Here is a 26,603-nt window from a genome sequence, read left to right on the forward strand (position 1 = left end):
ACACACACACACACACACACACACACACACACACACACACACACACACACACACACACACACACACACACACACACATTTATAAATCATTAGCAGCATTTTGCTCATTTAAACCAAATCTTATGTCCCTTCATCAAAACTCTAACAACCCTTAGGACAATTTGAATCTTGGATATTTTGAGCGATATATTTAAAAATATTTCAATTAATTTAAATATATAAGACTGACAAGCATTTAGACCCTTTGTTTTGAAACTCAGATCTGAGCTCAGAAAAAAAATGTTATCAAGATGAACATTTTTGTCGGTATCGATAATTATCACAATAAATGTAAATTTTTTGGACTTTGGTGTATATAGAAAATATGAAATTTGAAGACATAACTGTCTGATTGAAATCTGCACTTTAGTTTTTTATTTAAATTTTTCTCCATGATTCTTAAATGAAAGAAGTTTGGAACAACCAGGGCAAACTAAACAACCAGAGAAGAAGGCTCATTGTAACAGAGGTGACCAGGAACCTAATGGTAACTCTGGCTGAGCACCAGATGTCCTGTGTGAAGACGAAAGAAACTTCCGGAGGTTAATGAAAAGTAATGAAAAGCTTGAGTGTGCACACCTGGTTGTCTCCGGGTCAACCAGTTCACTGAAGTCTTTCATGTCGCTCCAGTTCAGACCACTACAAAACATCTCACACCCTTCACCACTCACACACAATTTTAAATAATCCAAATCGGTGCACCAAGACCTCACTGAGTGGAGCCCATTAACCTCTGAGTTGGATAAAGTGTTTAGTCTGCAGCCATCTGCAATGACCTAAACATATAATACCACCAGCTACTACAGACAATACAACTTTTAAACCCCCGAAGAAAGAGCCAAAACCTTCACCTAATGTTTTTAGTTACATTGTGCAGTGTCATGTACATTATATATGTATGATGTAAATGTATATTTATATATATACATGCAATACATATCGGAACTTTTAGGTATTAAAATACTGTCAAATTATAATAATTTTGTATTTATCCTATCTGAATTTATTTATTCTCTTTTCCCTCTTTTATTTTAGAACTAAATATTTGGTATTGTTTTGTTTAATTGCATTTTTAGCCTTTATTAGTATTTGAGTATTAGTATCTGAATATCCATTTAAGTTTGTTAAATCCTAAATGTTAAACATAAATAAAATATGAATTATTAACACTTCCCAAAACAAAACACTGGCCAAATGGTGAAATAAATATGACAAAGATTTATTTGCTTTCCATATTTATTATTTGGTTCATTATTTATAAACAGCTGCAGCCGGATGTGACGTATGAGGTGCTCCCTGTGGTGGGTGGGACTATAGCAGGAACCAGCCAATAAACCGCGAGCACTTCTTTCACAACATTCCAATCCCTCCCACTCCTCTTCCTCCTCCTCTTCCTCCAGTGACCAGTGTCTATGCGTGTATGTGCGCGTGCGTGTGCGTGACAGTGACACGTACCTGGGTCTCTCAGTTACTAGACCGGGCAGGAGACCTCCACCTCGGGCAGGCTGAGCAGAGAGATCGCCCCTCTGCGTGCTGACATCCGGAGCATTTGGCAGCAATGGAGACGAGGGAAGCAGCCGCAGGTGAGGCTGGAGTCTGTGTTGTGGTTCAGTCAATGTAATAACCAGTTAGACCTGCATATAACCCGGGATAAGCTGCTGAATAAATGGTAGCAGTGTGTGGTGTGAAAACATGGCTGAATGTTGCAGTTTTCAGACCTTCTGCATAAATCACATTGGATTTAGAAAACATCTGACTCTTTGACTCTTTACTGTCTTATTCAAACTCTAGGTGCTCTTGTGAGCAGCGATGGGGAGGAACAGGCTGCAAAGAATGAGGCAGCTCCTGAAAACGACCCCGAACCACCCACCAAAAGCAAGATGGAGCAGATCTTTGGGTTCAAGAAGGAGGACCTGACCTCCTGGCAGAGCCTGGTGACCCTGCTGAGCCGACCCACTGACCCAGCATCCCTCGGCATCTTCCGCTGCTTGTTTGGTGAGTTCAGATCAAATCAAGTTATAGCCCATATTCCCAAAATGTCGATGGCACTCCCTGAGATTTAGAAATTGTCACAAAATATTAGAAAATAAATGGAGGATAGTGTAAGGTATTTATAAAACATAATTATATATGTGCATATATAAAAACAAGGCCTTATTATTTCAGTCTGCAAATAAACAATAACAATGTTGAGTGATTGCATGATGGTCATGTGTCTTTCATGCAGGTTTGCTGATGCTCATCGACATCACTCAGGAACGTGGCCTCAGTCACCTGGACTATAAATACCTGGACGGGGCCCCCGTGTGCCGCTTCCCCCTCTTCAACTTTCTACACCCCCTCCCACTGGACTGGATGTACCTGGTGTACGTGGTGATGTTCCTCGGTGGGTCACACACACTCCTCCATCTTGTTTTAAATCACACGTCCAACAGATTAGACTCTGAAAGGTTGTTTACGGAGTTGTGGTGAAGAAAGCTGTCCCCCTTCTCTTTGGAGTTTTCGCTGATGCAGTCGTTTCACAGGAGACAGTCTCTGTGGGGCGGCTGCCTATGGTGAGGATTAAAGTGCAACACTCCAGATGGGAAATTCTCCACTTTTATTTTCCCCCCAAGGCGACAACATTACCGCAAGATTGTGACAACAAATTGAGTAGTTTATGCATGAAGGAAAACAGGAAGACAATGATAATCAAAGTAGATCAATGCTGATGAATCACCAGGGACACAAATCAAATACTTTAAGATGTGGACCCACAAGTTTGGGAGTTTGTAGAAAAACATTTATGTGGTAGCAGTCAGCTTGATTTCACCACAGGGAAGAAATCCATAAACTTTTGGTGGATTTCTCACATTCCTGACATACTACAACCTCCAATAAAACCTTGTAACTGGTACTTTAACATAGAGCTCCAATCACATATTATGTATTATATAATCTGTTAATTGTATGTCCATAAAAACATAAATAAACATTTTGTGGCAAACTAATTCAACGTAAAAAATATATTTTGGAGTTTTAAATAACTGTGCAACTTTCTAGATTGTTTTCGACATTTAAAGGGGCATTTCCCACAAATCTGCACTTCCTTAAAGTTGAGTAAAGATCGTCAAATTAAAACCAGGCCTGTGAGATCAAACTCCTAGATTTCCCATAATGCAACTCAGTGACGACTTTCATCAGACACTCCCTATCGTCCTCTCTGAACCTCCTGATCTTCAGATTTCCATCGGAGACACAGAGGACATTATATTACAGTTTTCACCAACTCACCGTGACTCCTCATGAACTAGTTAACAGGCATTACTATGTAAAAATCGATCAATCAATATTAATATCTGTTGCTATTAGTATCGTAACTTTAGTTGTGTGTCTATGTTTCTAAACGAAGGCGCCCTGGGCATCATGCTCGGCTGTCTCTACCGTCTCTCCTGCCTGATGTTCATCTCAACCTACTGGTACGTCTTCTTCCTGGACAAAACCACCTGGAACAATCACTCGTACCTTTACGGCCTCATCGGGTTTCAGCTCACGCTCATGGACGCAAACCGATACTGGTGAGATGACGTTTGTTGTGTTTCTGTGTTTCTGTCCCCGTGTGTGTGTGATCCTAACAGAGGGAGATGTTTAAAAACCTGTGTGTATTTGTAGGTCAATCGATGGATTGCTGAGACCTTCTATAAGAAACAGGCACGTGCCTCTGTGGAATTACACTTTGTTGAGGACACAGGTTTGTACATCAGTGCATTTAAAAAATGTTTAACTTGAATTATTCATGAAAACAGTACAGGCATTAAATGTTTTTTTCTTTTTTTGAAGATATTTTTTGTTTACTTCATCGCTGGAATCAAGAAATTGGATGCTGATTGGGTGGAGGGATACTCCATGTCCTACCTGGCACATCACTGGCTTTTTGATCCGTTCAAGTAGGTTTCATGAAGCAGCTCAGTCTGCAGTTACTTCAGCTTTTAATTGACTTATGTTGGAACCTCAGTGCTCCCACTCTGATCTCGCTGTACCAAACATTATTTCTCCAGAGTGATTCTTCCTGTGGAGTTAGTGAGTCTGCTGGTGGTGCACGGAGGCGGCCTCTTTCTGGATCTGACCGCCGGCTACCTGCTGTTTTTTGACGCCACAAGACCTTACGCCATTACATTCGTCTCCTACTTCCACTGTATGAACTCTCAGCTCTTCAGCATCGGTAGGTCTGTGGCCTCACTTCACCCAAAACATGTGAATATTTCAAATTCTGCCCCTTTTCGACGTACTGTTTTGTATCTTCGTCCTCAGGGATGTTTCCCTTCACAATGCTGGCCACCAGTCCTCTCTTCTGCTATGCCGACTGGCCCAGAAGATTCTTCTCCCACTTCCCGGCGTTCCTCAGGGGGGTGTTGCCATTCACCTCGCCGGATCCTCAGCCCAGCCCCTCCTGCGTTTACCATGAGATCCAGAGCATCAGTGCTGAACGCCAGGCGACCCCACCTGTTGCCAAACCTTCCAAACTGAGATTTAAGCACAAGCTGGCAGCCATATTTACAATTATCTACATCATTGAACAGTTATTCCTGCCTTACTCCCACTTCATCACAAAGGTAAATCAGCCTCTTATGATGTTTCTTTTAGCCTAAGGGAGCCTGTTATTGTTTCATGAATTGCATTACAGTACATTTAGCTATTGCCTAACCTACCTACTGCCTAAAAGGACCTAACTTTCTTATCAGCTAAAGCCTCCTGAACACTCTGTGAGTCACCAGACTGAGAGTTGCTCAATCAGAGTCAACATTCTTTGGTCTACAGCAAACAGCAGCTCACAGTAGAAAAGTGAAAGCACTAAAACAGCACTTATTGGTAATTTTTATCTGTTATTTTAAAATCTTGGTCAGATTTAATTAAAAAAACAGGTGAAACTGCTCAATATCTTTCTTATTAATATGAAATAATCCCAAACCATTCATTCTTCCAGGGTTACAACAACTGGACCAATGGCTTGTACGGCTACTCGTGGGACATGATGGTTCACTCCCGCAGTCACCAGCACGTTAAGATCACATACAGAGATGCAAAGACTGGAGACGTCGGATATCTGAACCCAGGGGTAAGTTTCAGGGGAAAACACCAGCAAAAGAAGATGGTATAGAGCTTTAGATTAACTCATTCATCTTCTCTCAACAAAATATATCAGTCATTAACATTTAAAAACATTATCAGTTTGAAATGACTTAGCAGCAGGCTTGAATTTTACTCATCACTTTTTGACTTCATTGAGAGATATATAGAGATTTTCCAGTCTTATCGACCACTCAAAGTGCTTTACAGTACAAGTCACTTTCACCCATTCACACACGTTCACCCTGCACTTCTATATAACAGTGCACCATTCATACACTCTCGGCACAAGGACACCTCAGAATGTAGGCTGGAGGAGCCGGGGATTGAACCACCCACCTTCTGGGTAGTGGTCGACCCACTCTACCTCCAGCGGCCCCAGTAACAGTCACATCGTCTGTGTTCTCCAGGTTTTCACACAAAGCCGGCGGTGGAAGGACCATGGAGACATGCTGAAGCAGTACGCCACGTGCCTCAGTCACAATCTGCCTCGCTACAATATCTCTGATCCAGAAATCTACTTTGACATCTGGGTGTCCATCAACGAACGCTTCCAGCAAAGGTACAGGAGCTTTTCTGCTTGAGAGAAAAATATGATTAATGAGGAATAACTACTTGTGTGTGTGATACCAATGAGCTCTGGACTCTTCTCTCAGGATCTTTGATCCCCGTGTGGACATTGTGAAGGCTGATTGGTCTCCTTTCCAGCCAAACCCGTGGCTGATGCCTCTGCTGGTGGATCTGTCTCCCTGGAGGACCAAGTTCCAGGAGATCGAGGGCAGTCTGGACAATCAGACTGAGATCGTCTTCATAGCCGATTTCCCAGGTCAGGAATTTGCCTCCTTGTTCTTTCTGTTCTGTTCTTTTCTGTTCTGAAAAGTGGAATTTGGCTTGTAGCTTGGTTTGAGTAGATGTACTTATTCTTGTTTGTGCTCACTGACATTATGTTATCGTGCAGGTCTCCACTTGGAAAACTTTGTGAGTGAAGATCTGGGAAACACCAGCATCCACGTGTTGCAGGGCACGGTGAACGTTGAGATTGTGGAGGAGAAAAGGAACATCAGTCTGCAGCCTGGCGAGCAGACAAAGGTACATCCACACAAACGCCATCATCACCAATAACATTACACTGTCTGACCTAAGCACTTTAAAGGTTTTACAGTCATGTGAATGTGTGTAGGTTCCTGCTGGAGCGTATCACAAGGTGCACACAGTGTCTGAAGACCCTTCCTGCTACATGTACGTCTACGTCAACACTACAGAGGCGGCGCTGCAGGAAAACTTCACCAAGCTGTTTGAGCTGCAGGAGCGTATTCGCAACGGGACAGGTGAAAACATCCTCAGGCAGTTAAAACCATAGGGGGATAGTCTCATACAAAATTAGGATCCATTGAAAATGTTTCGATTTTTCTACTTAAACTACATAAAATAATCCAAAAGATTGTGTTCAGGTCTGTCAACTTGCTCAAGAGCTCTAAAATCATCAGATACTCACTGGATCTTCATTCCACAGAAACCGAGCCTATTCCTCCCGAGCTGCAGCCTCTTATCTCTGCAGACGACCACGATATGTCGGAGGTCAACGCCACCGACCCGATCGTGCGGCTGTTCCTGAAAAGGCAGCGTCGCATGAAGGAGGTGAAGAAGCGCAGGGAAGCCGGCATGTTGGAGCGGCTGGAACGTTTTGCTGTGAAAAAGTACTACACCATACGAAGGGGGTGAGTGAGACGACGTCCAACCGCTAAATGAATCCCTGAATGAACTGCATCTCATTTACTGGGTCCTCTTCTCTTTAAGATTCTTGATGACGGCCATCGCTATGAGGAACCTGGCGGTGGGCCTGCCTCCTCTGGAACAGCTGACGAGAGAAGTTGCCTTCGCCAACATGAAAGAACCTCAGGCCGACTCCAACCAGGATGAACGACTCAAGGACGAAATTGGTCACGGAGAACTTTAAAGCTGCCGCTTTTACCACGGTTCCTCTGATGGATTGTGTGCAGGTGATCACACATTCCTAAGAAATGTGTGTGTTATTACTACTGGACTGTTACTATTTTGAGACTCTGCTGCCCAGGACTCAAAAGATTTTAAAATTTTCTATGCTTCTGGAATATTTGGAATTCCAGATCGTTTCCATTATTTTGTAAAAAAGCATTTGTCTACAAATCTGTAGTTTTGCTAAGGACACATTTCTTTTATAGCTGCCATAAAACCAGTACATGGTGACAGATGTGCACTGCTTTGCCTTGCAGGATTACATTTCGTTTTCTTGGTTTTTTTGTTTAGGTTTTATATGAATGCATAATGGCTGAATGACAAAAAGATATTTGACAGTATGTTGAGAATTATTTAAAATCAAAACTCTATGTCAGCAACAATCTCACGTTACATGATCTGCAGGGAGATCATACTTTTACCTACATTAATGCTGCTTTGCTTGGAATGAAGATGAAGAGCAGAGGAGGGAACCTGAAGGATGAATGGCTGTTCACTTCAAAATGGACGGATTTTAAAGGACACGGATATGAACAGGAATCCAGTTGTCCGGCCAAATTATTTACACACTACATGTAAAGGTTCCACTTCTCAGAACGTTTAACCCTAGAATGTGATTTAAAAACTGAAACCAATTGTAAGCTTGTCAGTTGGCCGCCTTTTTATTCCCTTTTGAAATGAAAATCTTATCCTGATGTTATTTTCAATAAAAATAAAAAAAAACTCAGCTGACAAAGGGTGTTTTGTGGAAATAATGAATTTTATTGGTGTCAGTCTTTTTAACATGTCGCCCATTTTAAAGTGCTGCAGTTCAGTGTTCACTGTACGTCGTCACTATGGCACATTAATAATAATTTTCACAGAATCAGAGCAAACTTTACACAATATAAATACATATATCAGTCCACAACATGGATGTCTAGGAAACTTAGATTTGCTTAAACATAAAATCATGATCGGTTTAGTTGAGGTTAATAGTTCAAGATTCATTTCAGTTAAATATGCAGCTATCACTGTGCTGTAGTGGAGGTCCAGTCACATAAGAAAACACTGAAGGCTGGTCGGGCAAGGGCTCAGTCTGTGAAGTGACAACATGCGACATAATGCTTCACCACACACGTGTTCACAACAGGAGATGATCTGCAGGTTCATCATTTACAGGGAACAACATCAACTCTCAAGTGTATTGTTAGTTCATATTGCACAGTTTTTACTGGTTTCATTTTAAATCATCACACAAATCCCTTTACACAACGGGTGACTAATCACCACACTGAAAAACTGACCTTATATATTATGTATAAATTCAACATTCAATGCAAAATGACTGGTATTAGTGTTTGACACTGGCCTTTAGTAATTGTTTTCAGGAGACTTTTCCCTAATTGAAGCTGGTTTTCATGAAAATGTTCCCATCTGCCAAATGTTTCATCGCCATTTTTCATCTTTCTGCCATTCTATTAAATCTACTGACTCGATTTCCATGAAACCAGGTTTTTCCCCCCCACTAACATGGTGAGATAGGATACACTCTCAGAGCACCCGTCCAGTTCTTCATAGTCCAAGTAGGAGGGAGGTTGTGTGTGGTGTACAGCAGCAGTTCAAACCCTGTGATTAGTTCTTAAAGGCTGTTCTTAAAGGCTCATATCTCACTGCTTCTCTTCCTCATGTTTCATACACGTGGGCAGAGCCACAGCGGGAGAAAGATAAGCAAGCGAAGGAAGCACGGAGGCGTAACAAAGACACGGACGCCTCCCTAATCCTCTCATGAGTGTTTTGTCAACATACACTTTCTACAACTCAAAAGACGCCTGTCTGGAGCTCAACGTGTCTTTCCTCTCTCGCAGGTTGTGCCACGTATTTCTAATACATTACACAGAGACTGGCTCTGAGCCCTGAACCTGGAGATGGTCACCGGATCAGAGTGGGCAGCTCGTCCAGCAGCTCCACAGAGTTCACTACCAACAGCTCTGTCAACACAGGCAATCTGATGGTACATAAAGGATGCCCGTATCTCTGCCACAGCCTCCGACTAAAGCTTGAATCATTCCCACACTGCTGTCATCAAATTCATCTCCCTGCACGACCTCAGCTGGCCTCGTTTGGCAGCTAAAAACAGATCCAAAAGTGACATCACTGGCAGAGATGAGGGGGAACCTCCCTGTGTGCAGGCCATGATCCAGCTCCACTCTACGGCCCTGTGCTTTAAACTGACCGGACAAAAAACGCTCCACTGTCTGTGGTAAATCTTCAGTTCTTCTGGTTCCCCAGAGACGGAGCTTAGTAACTTAACTCTCTAAAAAAAACTAAATAATTACAATTCTCCCTTACTTCAATCAACCTTTTAGTTATATTTCCATTTTTATCCTACATTTTTATTAAACTCTTTGCTTCCTTAAGAAAAAGATTATCAATTATAATGTATTAGTCTTAATCATTTCATTAATGATTAATGATCATTAATCATCTACTAATCTTCTTGATTACACCTTGTGCAAGCTTTTCCTAGTTATTTTGATTGTTAAGTCTCAAAATATATACAAATTAATCTGCCTTACTGATTAACACTTCTTTTTATAGCTGAAAAAAAATTGTTAACTTAAACTATTTTTCTAGGAAGAATCAGTCAAATTCATTGAAATACAGGTCAGTACTAGGATAACATATCATTTTTCTGTGTTGAAATGTGGTGCCAGTGATTTATTGAGAGGTTATGCCCCTTTTTAACGTCTGGAGTTTTTGTGACATGCTTTGGGAAATACAGATGAGGCTCAGTGCACCTTCCCATGTTACGTCCTCGATGATAGACACCGAAAATGGTGTGATAATGTGGAGCACCCGTTTGTGGGGATGCGTCGTCAGATTCGGATCTGGGACTCTACCTCGGCTGGAGATCTGGGTAGAAAACTCCATGTATCACACCTTCGATCACAACATTCGCAAATGCATCTGAAAGTGAAGAAGAAAAGAACGTTTTTAGATCTGTAGTTAATTTAGGATAAGATATTAAGATATTAGAATTACTGTGTTTTTAAAGAACCACTTTTATTACAGGGCACAGACTAAGCTTGAGCTCACCATGTGCAGATGGTAGCAGGTAGGGGTCTCTCAGAAACAACACGACCGGCTGATGGGACAGTTTACTGAAAAGAGTCAGAAAATGGGACGTGACCCAGTTGGTGAGCAGTTTCATGCAGCGTATAAATAAACAGTATGAAAACACAGGGGCTGTCACTGTCATGTAGGCTGAAGGTCACGTGCAGAGCAAATAATGACTGAGGTTTGCACCTGGTCAAAGTGCAAAACGAGAACCTGTCATACAGTAGTTCAGTTGATTAAAGAGGAAAACAAAGTGACTCACCTTGATTCCTCTGATTCTGTATCAAATGACCTAAAAGAGGGATAATAAAGGTTTAGACGTTCCGCCTTTCAGCAGCCTGGGAACAAATCAGTCGTTTACTTTATAGAAAAGCTACAGTTTCAACTCACCCACAGCTCTCTGTTTTTGGCACTGAGGGATAGTGGCGGATATTCAGGAAATCCAGGAATATCTTTGGAATAACCTCATTTTCCATGATTATAGTCTGAAAAAACAGAGAAAACAAAACAAATTGCAACGTTTGGTGCATAACTGCACATCTGTTTCTTTGTTGGTTTGAACTCTTCGACAATATGTTTATACAGTTACTCTGGTTTAGACATAACTTGTATTTGGAAAGGCTGCATGCATGACTATTTGTTCTTCCTGTGGGGAAACAGTCCCAGCAGGTGGAGTGAAGGTATCACTGTACCTGCAGGTAAAGCTCCAGACCATGTCTCCTCTGCTCCAACACTTTGGGAACCCAGTTTCTAACATGTTTCGAAGGAATCTCAGGGGGTTTCATGCTCTTCTTCAGCTGGAGGGATAAAAAAAGCATAATTAAAACATGTAAATGTCACAGCAGATAGAATGTTAGCAGCTCCATGAAGCAGCATCGAGTTACTGAAGTTAGTTGGTGAGAAACTTTGGAGTCAAATTGTCTTTGGCTTCGCTACACAGCTTTAAAACAGTTAAGGACAACTGAAAATACAAGACGCTGACGACTAACAGCAAGTATCAACAAACAACATGGTTTGAAATGAATAAATACAATAAAACTGAATAAATAAAAAAAGACACATAGGTGCTTTGAGTAATATAAGTGAATAGTAAAAAAAAATCTAATTATTTAAAGAAACACAAAAATACACATACACAAAACATACAAAATATAAAACTAATAATTAGATGAAAAGAAGAAAAATGAACTGGAGAAAAAAAACGTTTATATATATTTTTTTTTCACTAAAGGCTTAGCAAATAGTAGAAATAATAGATAAAAGTCAAACTGATGATGCTAGAACCAAAACGGCGAAATGACATTCCACTGTGACTCATCTTATTATTCACCATTGTGCCCTTTTTCTACTGATATGACAAACTCTCTGAAAATCACTCATATGAAAAGGTTGTTTTGGTCAAACAAAACGTGGGCGACTCAGCGGTTACAGGAAGAGGAACTCCTCTCTGAAGCTGCAGAACTACCAACTAATTTAAATGGTTCACATGGTTAACCACCACAACCACATCTGCTATTTATTGGTTGATGATATTTATTGTGCAGTTATTTATATAACTAGTGCTTCGATGAATTACTGTTTTAACTACTAATTAATGTATGTGTTGTTTTTTTACTACTAAATCAATTGTTTAGTCTCTAAATTATCCAACATTGAGGAGGAAACTCAAAGAGCCAAAGGTTTCATCTTCAAACTGAACAACAGCCAAAAGTCCAGAAAGATTGTTTTGAAATAATATGAGAAAAAACATCATATTGAAGATGATGGAATCTGCAAGTGATGGACATTTTCATTCGATAAACCATTTTATATTATAATTGACCGTTAATATTTCTAGTGGTTTGACCTGTTAGTATTTTCCCCTATTTAAAGGCTATAGACTTGAACTAATGAACAAAAGGAGCGATGCACCACTGAACTGAATCTCACCAGTTTATGCAAAGCGTGGAATTCGCTGTAGCGTTTCTCAACTGAGTGTTGTCTGCCGTTCATCAGCACGTCAATTCTAAAGACCTGAAAGACAGAAACAAATGAGTGAGTGCTACGTGTTCAGTGTCCGTTTGATTTATCTCCAGAGTTCCTCAGCCAGAAACGTCCCTCCCTGTCCACACAGCCAGTGTGTGAGTGACTTATCAGCTGACTGTGGAGCCGTTAGTTACTGTTGGTGTCAGCTAGTTACCGAGAGGAAACATCTGGCTGCTGGAGTGAAAAAAAAAAAAAAAGAAGATCTGTGAGAGTTACTGCTGACATCCCGAAACAGATCGTCTTCCACTTCCCTCACTTTACTGGACTGTTCCGGGAAAACGTAATTTCTTACTTCACTCACGTCGCTGTGTTTGCCTGCGTTGTGTAAAGAAGGAAATCGACTCTTAAATGACGGCAGTGACGTTCATGTAACTCTGTGCTGGTTACGTAAACACAAAGGACTGCGCCTTCCGAGACCGACAACAAGTCATAGTTATTAACAAATCCTGAAACAGCTCAAGAGCTGGAAATGAGATGACAGCACGTCAATAACATGACGACAAATGGGATGTGAAAAATGTCCAAAAGAGAACAAATAATGAAAACATTTCCTTTGTTCATAATGTTTGCTTCTTATCATTTCTGTATTTTATGAGCTTTTATATAATTTTATAGAAATTCTTCCCCCAAACTGAGCCACACTAATACACTGGTTTCTAATCTACGGGTCACAACCCATCTAAGGGTCCCATGATAATTCTGAGGGTCACACGATAAATAAAAGGCTAAAAATAAATCTGTTTATACATTCGACCTTTTCTTTCTTGTCGGGCCTAAATCTGATACACAGATAAACCTTCCTTATACTTAAAAACTCCCTAATGTCAGTCATAGCAGGCTGTAGGATCAGTTCTTAGGAAGACAGTGAAGTTCAGGAAAAGTATTTATGATCATAGATGTTACTGTCATGTCTGTATGGAAAATATGAAGCTAAGACTAGCAGCTGGTTAGCTTATGAAGGGGAAAACAGCTGGCTCGAATTCAAAAGACAAAATTAGGCCACTGGGATGGAGTCGGTGCTCAGTATCAGCAGGTTTCATGAGTCGAAGTATAAAAAACTGGGACTGGTTGATGACAGAATGGAGCTTTAACAGAAATGGGTGTTCAAAGCATTAAAGCAAATGACACTGACCATTTCTACTTTTGATACGTCTTTAACGGTTTTATAGAAGCTCATACTAAATTGATTGGTTTAAACCTATAAGGTGACATTTAGAGGTTCACTAACAGCTAAAAGGAGAAGTTTCGAAGTTTCACAGTTTCACAGTCATTCAATATAAGCACTGACACACTGAAAACCTTCCTCCATGCCGGATATTAGTTTATTTCCCCCTAGTAAAGTAATAGAGGATAACTTCTCTTATTTTGTGCAAATAAATGTAAGGAAGTTCACATTCAATATAAGTCAGTCAAATAAAGTGGATATCCTCCATTGGAAAAGTCTCTTCAGTATAAAACCCCCTCTGTGTGTTTCCCTGCTGAGCTGCAGTGACGGAGATACAACGAGAGAAATGTCCTCATATAAAACTGCTGCAGCTTCACATACACTTTTTACTTTATGTGTTGCACTGCTGCCACCATCACTTACTATAAAAAAAACCATAGGGAACCTTTCAGTGACGGAGGAAATGATCACAGCAAGAAAAACATGCGACTACCTTTCTTTAGATAGGTTTTTAAAAAGTGTGAACCTCTGCTTTAACACGAGCTGACTCCCCCAAAGTTCTTAAAGCAGGTTGAATTCATGTCAGACAACTGGAATCCTCTTAATCTGGATTCATAGAAAACAATGTAAACACAACTTTACAGTCAAGAATCTCTCGTATTGAATGTTTGAGCAATAGATCTGAACAGTGTCGTGTTTAAGAAGATGAACTCAGATGATCTGAAGCTTTAAATCCCCAGACACATGTTGTTGTTATATCACACACACACACCCACAGACAGACAGACAGACACAGACACACACCCCCACAGACAGACAGACAACACACAGACAGACGCAGACACACGCTGAGGTTATTGTGATGATCGGAGCTCACCGTGTATCCTCTCTCGATCGAGTTGTTTTCCGATCGAAACGACGGGATCGATACGTTCACCGGATGCATTTCGACTTGAAGACGCGTTAAATCTACTGAATAATGTTTAATCCTGTGTCACACACTCGCTCACACACACACACACACTGATAGAGACACACACCAACACACACACACTCCCTGCTGCTGCTGGGTTTCTCCAGTTTCTCTGACAGCCGATAAAAATCACTGGATTTAAAAAGGATGAGAAAGTGTCAGTGCTGCCCCCTGGTGCAGAGGAGGACAGAGTTACAGACAGGGTAGTGACACTGCGGTTTATTTTTATCTTGTGAAACATAAAAGTGTCTGTTTGGAGTTAAAATGTTTAATGTTCAGTTGTTATTTAAGTTGAAATAAAGGAAAACTCACACAGATCAATAATTTTCCTCTTGATATTTCTCTTTTTTCTGTATAATTTAATTGCCATTAGAGCTAAAATGCCACAAATCTTTAAACATTGATGAATCCATTATATAATCAATTTTTAATCTGTTAAACTAAATGTGGTAACACTTAAAATCCCCCCATTTTGATTCATAAACCACATATATACAATATATTCTTATTATAAAGTATTTAAAAGCTAAGAGTTTATTGATGTAAAGTACTTGGCAATAATTATAATTTCTTATATGATATATATATATATATATATATATATCATATAACTCTCACATATATCATGGCACACCAGTCTCACAAGTCGTACATCTTCATCACAGTGAACTGCTCAATTACTGGAGAACTTCTTCAGCCAAAAAGGAAGAAAAGGAGAAAAACATCTGGCTCCAGGTTTTCTACTCTTTTACATTAGAATCTTTCAAAGGTCACCATTCCCAATCAGTCACTCTACAGTCTCCAATTATAATCATCTGATTGTGACGTGCCCTCACAATGTCAATAAAACTGAAAAGGTTAAGAACCAAATGAGAGAGAGGTCACAGCAAACTGATCAGTCCATAAAAAATGATACAATATCACAAAGTTTTATTCAAGTTTCATCAAAAGCTTTGGATTAAAGAGAAAGAGTTTCTTCCATTGCATATAAATATAACACATACATTTAGCTTTAAACAAGTGGTTCATTCAAAAAGTGTGATATAAACTGGCTTATGTGTGTGTTTGTCTATTTCGGCCTCTAAATTTCATGGATCTTATTCTAGAGGGGATATGAAAAGCAAGCATAAAGTAAAACGCAATACAGTTAAGAAAAATTTTAAAAGAATAAAAGTGAGAAATCATTATATTTTTCAGAAGCAGGAAAAAAAAAACTACACAAGCAGAGAGGAATTCAACATTATCTGCCACTATGACGTCAGATGACTTATTTTTTTTCTAAATTGGGATTATTTAAATTATAAAATGAATGCAAGTCTTTTTTATGTTTTTTTTTTATATGCAGTCCTCTTCATTTTCATTTCTGTCTCAGCTGAGCTGCTGTGAATGACTGTCGACTTTTAATACCTGAAAGATAAAAAAATACAACAATAAGAATAAAAACACAATAAGGACATTAATAAAAATATTTGAGACGTGATACTTACCCTGACATCTGACAACCTGACACGTAGGCGTAGTTGCCAGTGTAGCGGACGTCACAGCGCACAATGTTGTTGCTGTAGTCTGATTCTGGGACGTGATAGGAGGGATTTACACTGACCTGTGGAGAACAACAACAACACACATAACATTTAATAATCAGTAACACAACAGTAACTCAAATGGGCAGGACTGCAACCTGGCACCAGAAAAAGTTTAACGGCAGAGTTTTAAGGTGTCTATGAAGGACGCTAAACGTCATCTGGTATTTCTGACAAACCTTGAGGATGTAGTTCCCAGGTTTCACATCTGTGATGTCGATCCACTGACAGTCGATGTCTGCGTTGTAGGTGTCATAACATCCTGGGCTCAGACCCTGCACATTAGACAGCATCAATATAAAACATTATATAGACTGTTTCATATGGATGTTTTGGATGTAAAGAAAAAAAGAAAAAAGTAAAGGAACATTTTTGCCAATCAAAACAGTGAAAAAAAAGAGCGGGATGGAAAAAGAGAACATGTGCAACACATTTGATCTCAGACGTTCAGGCAGGTGGGGCCATCTTACTCCAGAAACTGGAAATCATGAAATCACCATCACCACTGGCTCATGCAGAAAAGGAAATACTCGATCTGTGGGCTAAAAGACAGCTGCCTCAGGAAAAGAACACGTATTTATCTTAGGTTCTTTTTGGGGGGGGGGAATTTATGAACCACAAATCCTGTGACAAAGCCATTAAGTGAAAAACCAGTCAAGTGAAACTAAATTTACAGCTCTCTTTATGGTCGCAGGTGAACTGGACTTTGTTTTGCAACAGCTATGATTCACACTGGATTTTTATATAAGAGATTTCGACATGTCACAGTAGGAAAAACACAGATGTGAAGATAAAAATGAATAATGGCTGAATTCTGTTCAGCCACTTAAGTTGTCAAGCTGCTCAATATTGAATATTTGAACATATATGAACAGATAGGCCTCTTGTCTCTTTGTGGTAATTTTTAAAACAGAAGGCTGTTCTGTTTTGAAAAGAAACATGCAGGTCTAAAATGCAGGAATAAAATTTGTGCTGCAGGAGTTATCTTGGACACCTGGGTATGTGCGGTGCAGGCATATCGCCTGTAGTATCCGTAGTCGCAGGACGTGTCCTCCAAGCAGAAGCTGGCCTTGTGGCCCTCAGCCACTGAGTGATGGCTGTTGGCGTCCAGCAGGTCGTAGTGGCTGAACTCATCCATGCTGTGGTAGTGCCTGTGGATCAGCAGCACAGTGTTTAACTCTTCTACTCATTGTCACTCTCGCATCTTTTTAGAACAACCAGACTCTGTCACCTCGAGACACCCGACAGGGATTGTTGGCTTCCAGTTATCATGACTAGAACAAAGACTGAATATAAAGATGGACAACACTTCTTGACTTATTTCCGCTATCAGGAAATGAAGCCAAAACGTCTGGGATTCGAACGCTGCCATCTTGTGCATTTGGAGTCAGGGTCTGCACAGTAACGATCAGGGGATGGAGCCGTGGTAGCGTGACATGTACTTTAACTTTTTTGCTCGGTCCATGCCCCATCTACTAACATGGAGGAATCAGGATTTATGACCTTTAGCCACCAGGGGGCGATTGAGATTCTTTGGGTTCACTTTTGGGGAGCTGTCATGTCGTCCAGCTGTATATACAGTCTGTGGACTAGAGACATCACAGGCGTTTATTTTATTTATCATTTACATGACTGCATATGGACCTAAATCTGGTTTCACTACATTATCTAGTTTTTTTAAATGAGCCTTAACAGTCTGGTTTTTAACTTCAGTTGACTTTCAAAACACTGACAGAATATCTATACCGCCTACATCAACAGTTGACGGGACTGCTGCCAAACACGATCCATCTTGGGGATTAGAACAGTCGGCTGCTTGTTTCACAACATAACTATGGACTGAGGTCGTCTCTGTGGAACCAAAGAAAAACTGGAGACTTTTCCAGAAGCGACCAAAATATCTCCGGTTTCCATTTTCGGCTCGTTCTCCTCGTCACCTGATTTTGTTTTACGACGTCTGGTTTTGCAGTTGTTAAAGAGCTGAATCCAAAGGTCGTGTGAAGGTCAGTGAAAACCCAAAGTAGGCTTTACTGGGTTTGTGAAAGTTGAAAATGACATCTTCCAAAGTTTAAAGACACAAATAAAACTTGTTGTTAAAATGTCAGCTCTGATATCAAAGATCTCCACAAGACAATAAAAACAGCCAAAGGTAACACAGCTGTGGCTCAACAGGGGGTGCCATTCCACAACTATACTGGAAAAGACCAATAGTGATGATGATGATGATGATTAAATAACTGTTCAGGTATTTATATTTGTAATGAATTGAACTGATGATTAAAACAAATATGTTAATTTAAATACGCATATATAGAGCTATCGAATTGAGGACTGGTTTTTATATTCATTCAACTTTTTGAACATATCATGTAGTGGCGAGCTGAGAAAACACTATCTGTAACCTACTATCTCATTTATGTCTGTAGAGCAGTAAAAGACAAATTAAAGAAAGAATTTGAAATCACAAGTTATCAATATTTTCTGTGGTTTACAGACATACACGGATTTTCTGTGAGAATGACCCAAAAATAAATTAACTTTGCATGTAAATCGTCTGAATCGTAGTTTTATTTTACATTTTTTCACTGTAGTTTTGTATTTAAACAATGAAACAATATGTTTTATAAGCTCATACCTGTTTTTGATATTACTTTGAGTGATAATCACTAAAGGCACCATTCTATAGGCACCGTGTGTCATTCTCTTGTGTTTGGTTTCCTGGCGGCATCAGTCAAACTGAAATCAGACTTATGGCTGAGTTTGTGCTGAAAAGGCGCACATGTGCATTGACAGTTACAGGTGTTCAAAAAACAAAATAATACAGACAGGTGAGTGACGGGACTTCACACTCACTGGTGACAGCTGTGCCACTCCCAGGAGTAGCGAGGCCTGCTGGGGAGGAAGTCGGCCGTGCCCTGGTTCTTGACTCTCTGAGGGAACCTCAGCAGCATGCGGGTGTCATAGTCTCTGACATCGCCTCTGTAGGCCGAGCTGCAGGAACACACCAGAGAAAGATCACATTTGGACACAATGACATCACCAAGATGGGTTTTTTTTCATGCTGCATCTCCTCCCCTGCAGTGGAGCAGAGTCCTGTCTGTGTGTAAATAAATGATGGGTGGAAAAAAAGAAAAGTTTGGGTGCACATGGTTGTTTGGGTTTAGATTTCAATGTGTTTACTGTTCAGGCTTTCTCTTCTCCGGCAGGCTATCATTAAGCTTTTACACAAATCCACCACTCCACCCCTCTGCACCATCAGTGGCAGGATTCGGTTAATTCCACCTCCTCTCATGCTTCCACATGGGCAGTCCTCACCCACAGACACTTGAGGTGGTTGTTATGGCTCAAAGCTTTCTGAATCACACTCACACTTGGCTGCACACCCAACTTTTTTTTTTCTTTGTTCCTCCCCGTGGATTAAACCTGACAGCACGACGAGTCTATACCTTGACAAACAGTTCTCCTCAGCTGCACATCTCAGGTTATACATGGGGACTCTCTGGACATAGGCAGAGGCTTGGATATAGTACGGGTCAGGTACGAGATCAGGGAGACCTACAGCAACACAACAGGGATATGAGCATATAAGAGAATTAAACATCAATCCGCCAAATGACCTAACAAGCAAAAAACAGAGGGTAAATAGGTTATACACATGCAGAAGTTTCAAGGAGACAGATTAGTTGATTAAGTAACTGATTAATTGATTGATCAATCGATTCAAATCACTTTAGCTTCATTACCATCACTTTTAGAGTTCACATCTGTCTAATTACTGACTTGAATGCAGATTTCTCCACTCTTACCGTACTGATGGTTCCTTGTGCCATATCCAGGTCTCGATCTGGGCCTCGGTCTCTCGTACACGTCATAATGATTATAATATGGATTATCACTATCAGTGGACTTGTATGGGTCGTAGGGATCGTCACCGGCCATCATGTCTTCTCTCCTGGGCAGAGGTGGACTCACAGTGACCTTCTCCTGGGTCTCGTTTGCCCTGTTGCTCCCCTGCGTCCCCGTGCGCTCACCGGTCCGGTCATGGTGATGCTGGCGGTGCTCTCGCCCTCTCACCAGCGCAGTCACAAGGCTCTGCTGGATGGACGCTGCCGGGGGAGGAGGCTGCTGCTGCTGCTGCTGCTGCTGCTGCTGCTGCTGCTGAGCCGCCGGCTGGCTCTGGGTGTCCGGATGTCTCACGTCCCCATCACGGATGATGGTGACAGTTCTCTCCTGCACTTGCTCCTGTGGTGCGCCCCTCCGCCTCGGTGGCTGATACTCCGAGCCCTGGCTCAAAATGCTAAAAACCTGCCCGTTGTGGGACCACTGCAGCGTGTTCCGCAGAGCCGGTCTTTGGTTATTTCTTACTTGCGTCCCGGGATTTCTCTGAGACTGGGTAGCTTGCAGGATGAACACAAATAAATAGACGCACACATATGCGTAAAATGGCGCGCCAACTGTGCGTAATCCCATTCTGAACGCAGTTCAAGGAGGCTGGAGGTGACAAAGCGGATATTTCTAATGAGCAGGGGGTTTCCACTTGTCCTGCACTTAAATATCCCTCATGTCTATTTGAAGGACATCCAGTGAGCAGAGAGGAGACGCTAAGTTTCAGTGTATCCGTGTGAACTCATAACGCTCTGCTCCTGCAGATGCGCACAGAGAGATGATGATGGTGGTGAGGAGGAGGAGGAGGAGTTCAGCATTTGGAGTTTCTGAATCTGCTATATAAGTCTGGTGCTGCTGCTCATGTAACCACTGGATACGTGATGTCTGGTCGGGCTCAGCCAAGTGTGTGTTTGATAACTGCTCTTTCTGACCCTAAAGAGTCTTTACTGTGCAACTCCTCTTCTTCATCCATTGCACATTTCACTCACAGTTTTATGAAGAACAGTCAGACACAGGCAAACTTTCTTGTGAAATCTGTCCTACTTAGTTATGAAAGCACACAAATATTAGGAGCCACTTCACAGAAACAGTTTTTTTCTTTCTCCGCCAGATCAACAAAGGGAAATGATAAATAGCCTTTTCCTCTGACTATTGGATGATCTCCCAACCAAATTGCAGCACAGTCTGCCAGAGTTCTCTGTGCTCACCCACTTTCTCATAGGAGGATCTCCGAGAAACCTAAACATGACTCTTTGATGGCCTTGCAACATTTTCTCTCTTCTCTTTTCTTCTGGGAAACCAGCTCCCACATCCCCCTTTAACCCAGCCGCCTCAGTGCTGTCTGCTGGAGCCACACTGCAAACGTGAAAGACTCATCACATGCATCTCACAGTCTGAGGTCACAATTAGTCTGTTCTGAGTTATGAACAAACAGGCAGGGGTGATACTTGATATCTGTATTGCTGCGTCTGGTGGCACACCGGTGACCCCAAGCTCCTCTCCTGATTAATCTAAATCATTTGCTGCAGTCCAGTCAAATCACTGCCCTGCTGTTAACACCAGGGGGATAATGCATAGCTTGGGAAACTTCACCCCAAGCCACTCATTTTGCTCTTTCTTTACACCAAACCAGTCCTTTCTAGCATGCACACAATTTGACCGCAGGCCGGCTGCTGCCAAACCACAGCAAACAGTCACAAGGACTTTTAACAGTTTCCCAAATCACAGTTTTATGAGAGTGTAGACTTAAAAGAAGCACAGTGGGGATTATATAAGATGGATTTCCTCCAGCGTGTATTATTTAAGAGCTGTTGTGAGGCACATTCATAAAAGCGCATGGATTCTACAGCAAATCGTGATTAAGAAATAGAAAATTATTCAGCAGCAGAGGCTTTTCTCAACAAAAGACCATGACTTCACATCATAGATACTTCACTGTCCCATATCCTTACACTAGGGGGCAGATATCTGCAAATATATAGTCTGTTGCAAGTTGCAAGGCATTTTCGTATCAGCACCTGAGGGAGGTGATAGATTATTGAGTTTCCTCACACAACCTCTTAGTTATTTCTTCAGAATTATGTGTAAAAATACTGGAGAAGTGCAAATAGTGTAGAAGCCAAAAATGGTTGCAGGAAGCACTCACAGAAACACTGATCTCCTGAACTCGTAGAGTAACTGTGTGAGGACCAATGCTTTCTTTTCTAGGAATGTTTTGTTCAACGTCACACGACTGGAACTGGGTAATGGTCTGAATAAATAAATTGTCTATATTTACATTGTGCTTTTCTCGTGTTGATGACCACTCAAAGCTCTTTATAGTACAGCTTTGCCATTCACACATTCACACACATTCATACAGTGCATCCATGTGCAGCACTTTCTCTATCACACATCACTCGTACACTGTGGGCACAGCCATCAGGGGCAATTTGAGGTTCAGTAACTTACCCAAAGACACTTCGGCATGCGGAATGGGGGAGATGGGGATCAAACCGGAGACCTTCTGGCTAGTGGACGACCCGCTCTACCTCCTTGACAGCTATTTTCTCTTTCACTTTGAATGCTAAACTTGACTCATGCAGTCCAACATTTGATTTGTCCTTTCACAAGCCTGCTATTGTAACCTTTAGAGGAACATTGACATTTGAGGGAAAGACTCATCACATGCCCACGACAACGTCTGATCCACAGCAGTGACAATTTTGTGAGAACCCCTTAAAGTCTTTGGCTGTATGTACAGGAGACTGCAGCGGCACCAAGGTTGGAACCCCCCCCCAACTAGGCCTCATGCCACTATAAACTTCTCATTTTTAGAGGTTTGGTAACAAGTATAGTATGTTTCTTGGGGGGTTGTTTTGGTTCAATGTAGCACCCCCCCAGGTCCCTTATTGCATGGGGCCCCCAAAGTCTGTAAAAATACTCCTGCAGTCTGAGATTCATACTCACCGTGCACCATGATTGGCCATGTGGGGGTGAGAGAGAAGGCACGATCGGAACGTCTCTCTCTCTCTCAAGCTCTTTTATTTTCTTTCGTCAAAATACTACTCCATTAACTTTTTGCACATGTCAAAACCCACACTTTTTAAACATCCATACTAAGTTGCCAGCACTCATTTTCTTCCCTTCATTACCAATTTCTGTGTTTGTTTACACTGCATTAGCACCTGTCAATTATTGGAGTGAAAGTGTTGCTCGCCACATGCTCAGGTGCTGCAGATAGTGCTGCCACGGGGCATTGCTAACTTTTATTGTTGCCTATGTTGTTATGGTGAAATAGAGAAATACTCCAGCTTTAAAAACACAGCGTGAGGTCGTTTAGTGAACTAACTTGATGTAGGCTTCCAGGCAAAATCTGAGGAAAACATAAAAACAAAGAAGGACGGACAAAAAAATACTTTGTCACCTGAGAATGGGTTCTATTCTCAACTGATCAAATCCTGCTGTGAATCACAGTTAAGTTAGTTGTGTTGTTCTTTGGCAATGGGAAAGAGAAAAAAAAACCTCATGCCACATGAGGTTTCTGTTTCAGCTTGTGTAAACTGTCGGGGGCAAATCAGCACCAAGCGCAGATTCATGAGCTCATGAAAATGTGTCTGTTATAGGAGTTATAAGAGTAGTAATACCAGAGACCAGTGGTTCATTGATACAGATGAACTACAAGATGTGCTTGTGCTACAAAGACGGATTTTATGATAATCATTTCCTGAGGATTAAAAGATGAGGAATAGGAATGTTTTTTTTAACCCTGAAACTGAATCAAAGAATTAACTCAACTTCTCTTTTGAAATGTTTCCTGTTTTGTCCTCAGATATGCAGTATTTACTTTGTTTCCACTCACAGTTCTGGATGCACGTTTTTGGCCAATAAGTGATTTCATTTTTTGCTAAGAGGATGGTTAAAGTACACTTATGTGATTCTGCATACCAACATTTCCCAAGGGAGTGAAAACTATGTGTCTGTTCCTGGCTTTGCTCCTCTCTCTTCCCTGGAACAGCAGACAGTCAGAACCAGCTGGAGTCGGTCACCGATGTTTTTCACTCATAACTCGTTGATCTCTCTCCACGCAGAGCCCTTTCTCTCCTCGGCGAGGGCAGCACAGTGTTCCCTCCGAACGGCTCGGAGACACATCTGCAAGGAATTAGCCAAATTCTTTTGTCCACGTTGCTGGAACTCACCCTCGTCCCTGATTTTTGGGGCATTTCGAATGAGCTGAAAGAATTTGAATACATCCACGTCTGGGTTGCAGAGTAGGGAGGGAAAGTAGTGACACGGCCTCCTGCATTAGTCATGTCATAAAGAGGAGAAAAAAAGTGCTCCATCCTTTCATGATGCTAAATTTACCATAAAACCAACACCAATTCTTTTGCGCCATCACTGAGTCAACCTCTGGCAGACACGGTTGAGATTTGAAGCCTATATTTAGGCAGCCATTAAGGTAAATATAGATATTTTATTAAACCTACTTTATTAGCATGAAAGCACTTATTGATATGATATAAAAGCTTTTATGCAACATTGGTGGCTCTGTTTTCCTTAAATGAGTTTTAGATGTATCAGTTTGAAATAGTTTTTCTTTTTATCCATACTTGTATTGTTTTGCATGTTGGCTCAACTCCTTTTATTTTCTCCAGTTCTTCTTTTGTTGCCATTTGCATTTAATTATTCCTTTATATGAGCTCATCACAGTGAAACAGGACCACAAACATCCCTAAAACCACGCTTCTCTCATCTGTTCCCAGCACTCCGACATAGAATCCCTATTCTTAAATACCACACGCTGATAATATCTTCGCTTCTGTTGATCTCTTTTTCAGGTTTGAACACTCTTGGATTTTCATTCTTACATTTCCTTCAGATACTACATTTCCCCTCAACCTCCTTAAATAGGTTCAGCTCAGCTCACAACTCAATGACAGAAACAGACAATTCAAATATTCACTTTCATAAATACTGGGTTTCCATTACTCTTGGATCACCAAGTTGGGGCTTGCACCACACACACACGCACACACACTTTCACTCCTCATACAAACACGCACACACACACATAGTCTGGTGGACTACGTGGCACTCTGCACATGCACTGTAGCCTCGGCAGCCAGCAGGAGGAGGAGGAGCGCTTTATCTGGACACAATCCACTCAACTTTACATTGTGCTGTGTACTTTTTTATTTTTCAATTCTCCACAAATCCAGTGATAAAGAGATGTATTTGCTCATTTCTGAATTATGTTACTGTAGTTTTGTATGTTATAGTGGTGATATACACAGTCTAAATATCCCTCTGTTTACCGAGACGATAATAGAATAAGCTGTGTCCTTGACTAAACACATAAATTAAACTGTAAGTCAGGGTTGTTTGGTTAAAGCCTTGAAACTCGAACTGACTGTTTCAATGTTTGAATGGAAATGAGAGGCGGACGCGGTGAAAAATACTGAAGTCACTGTGTATAATTATGTGTTTTTAAATCTGCAATATTTTTTGAGTCACTTGGAGGCAGCAGAAACAAGCTGTAAACACCCAAACACATCATCACTTTGTAAATTGTTAACTTTTTTATCATGTTTCTTGGCATCCCGGAAAATTTAGGTTCAATATGTGCTTTGCTTTTTTGGTCTCCACCACTTCCTGAGGGAAATATCTGGCCTATCAGCTGCTTAATGCTTCACTTTGTTCACCAGCTATAAAACGCTCACTTCAAAAACAAAAAAAGGCAAAACAGCTCCCTGTTGTAGATAATGTTTTAGGCCGGACAACCGAAACAATGTGCTGAAAGAATCGATAAAGACCTGCAGAATCTGATAATTCTATGCTAGTGGTACCTACATTTGTGATCATTTGTCTCCTATCATTTATTGATTTTTGGAGGATTTGGGACAAACTTGACACTGTGCAGGTTGTCTAATACAAAATCTTTGAATTTAAGTGACTCACTAAAGTTTTAGTATCAGACAAATAAGAAATCTTACACTTCACATCCCAACAAAAAGTGCAATGAATTTTTAAAAACTCTGCTGTCAGCACTCTGCGTGATTTTGAATCTCACTCTTTTCCTGTTGGCACGTTTCATCCCACGTTCACCTCTGCTTCCTGTGGACACTCTGCCTCTGCAGGGTGAACACATGCAGCCCAGGTGGGCCGCACAACAGACACGCAGTCGACCACAGGTGTAAATGTTAGCGTGTTCGTTTTTCTGTCCTTCCCGCCCACATCCAGTTCATGGAGTGTAGCCTCCCAACAACTTTAACTGTTAACAATGATGAAGGCAATGAATGAAGGAATTCATATTCATCAGCAATTTCATTATGAATCAAATTTGACATTTTAAAGATGCACAGTAGTTAAGAATACAAGAGAGTAAAAACTAAATTTGTTGTTTGTTGACGTAGTTTGAAACGTTAATTTAGCATGAAGCTGGGGGACAGAGACAGAACATCAGTGCAACAAACTGAGTTAGAATCAGGGTGTGATTCTGAGGAAAAATGCATCAAATGCACCAAAGAATATTGGTTAGAATGAACCAGTTATGTCACTTCTTCATCCGTCTCCAAAAAGAAGAGTGGCTCCATCTACAGGTGACATCCAGTACATCCTGTTTTTATTGTTTACTTAAGAGAACTGACAGCAGGCTCCAAATCCCAGCAGACCAAGTGTCTTTTTAGACCAATATACATTTGATTAAAAAATATAGTTTTGTACTTTTTGCACTAATGGAGCTCAGGCCATTATAC

The 26,603-nt window shown here is 41.0% G+C and overlaps 3 protein-coding genes across 3 annotated transcripts; 1 reads left to right on the forward strand and 2 right to left on the reverse strand.

The window, feature by feature from the left end:
• The first annotated feature begins 1,426 nt into the window (after positions 1-1,426).
• ggcx (gamma-glutamyl carboxylase) lies at positions 1,427-7,866 on the forward strand. The gene is made up of 15 exons (XM_035184482.2): positions 1,427-1,621; positions 1,830-2,033; positions 2,266-2,424; positions 3,430-3,595; positions 3,690-3,768; positions 3,858-3,964; positions 4,076-4,239; positions 4,329-4,630; positions 5,002-5,133; positions 5,555-5,706; positions 5,801-5,970; positions 6,103-6,233; positions 6,325-6,472; positions 6,658-6,862; positions 6,942-7,866. Exons 1-15 carry the CDS (start codon positions 1,597-1,599, stop codon positions 7,099-7,101), a joined length of 2,304 nt encoding a protein of 767 aa, XP_035040373.1. The 5' UTR covers positions 1,427-1,596; the 3' UTR covers positions 7,102-7,866.
• Positions 7,867-7,880: 14 nt separating this feature from the next.
• snx24 (sorting nexin 24) lies at positions 7,881-14,534 on the reverse strand. Its single transcript, XM_035184483.2, has 7 exons — positions 14,306-14,534; positions 12,168-12,251; positions 10,931-11,035; positions 10,629-10,723; positions 10,501-10,530; positions 10,218-10,282; positions 7,881-10,088 (listed from the first exon to the last, which is right to left on the reverse strand). The coding sequence occupies exons 1-7, from the start codon at positions 14,372-14,374 to the stop codon at positions 10,018-10,020; spliced, it is 519 nt and encodes a 172-aa protein (XP_035040374.1). The 5' UTR covers positions 14,375-14,534; the 3' UTR covers positions 7,881-10,017.
• Positions 14,535-15,314: 780 nt separating this feature from the next.
• loxa (lysyl oxidase a) lies at positions 15,315-20,674 on the reverse strand. The gene is made up of 7 exons (XM_035185125.2): positions 19,791-20,674; positions 19,431-19,539; positions 18,838-18,975; positions 16,979-17,135; positions 16,164-16,259; positions 15,889-16,004; positions 15,315-15,808 (listed from the first exon to the last, which is right to left on the reverse strand). Exons 1-7 carry the CDS (start codon positions 20,452-20,454, stop codon positions 15,802-15,804), a joined length of 1,287 nt encoding a protein of 428 aa, XP_035041016.1. The 5' UTR covers positions 20,455-20,674; the 3' UTR covers positions 15,315-15,801.
• Between the last annotated feature and the right edge of the window lie 5,929 nt (positions 20,675-26,603).

The sequence above is a fragment of the Hippoglossus stenolepis genome, chromosome 18, assembly GCF_022539355.2.
Source record: "Hippoglossus stenolepis isolate QCI-W04-F060 chromosome 18, HSTE1.2, whole genome shotgun sequence".
Classification (NCBI taxonomy): Eukaryota; Metazoa; Chordata; class Actinopteri; order Pleuronectiformes; family Pleuronectidae; genus Hippoglossus; species Hippoglossus stenolepis.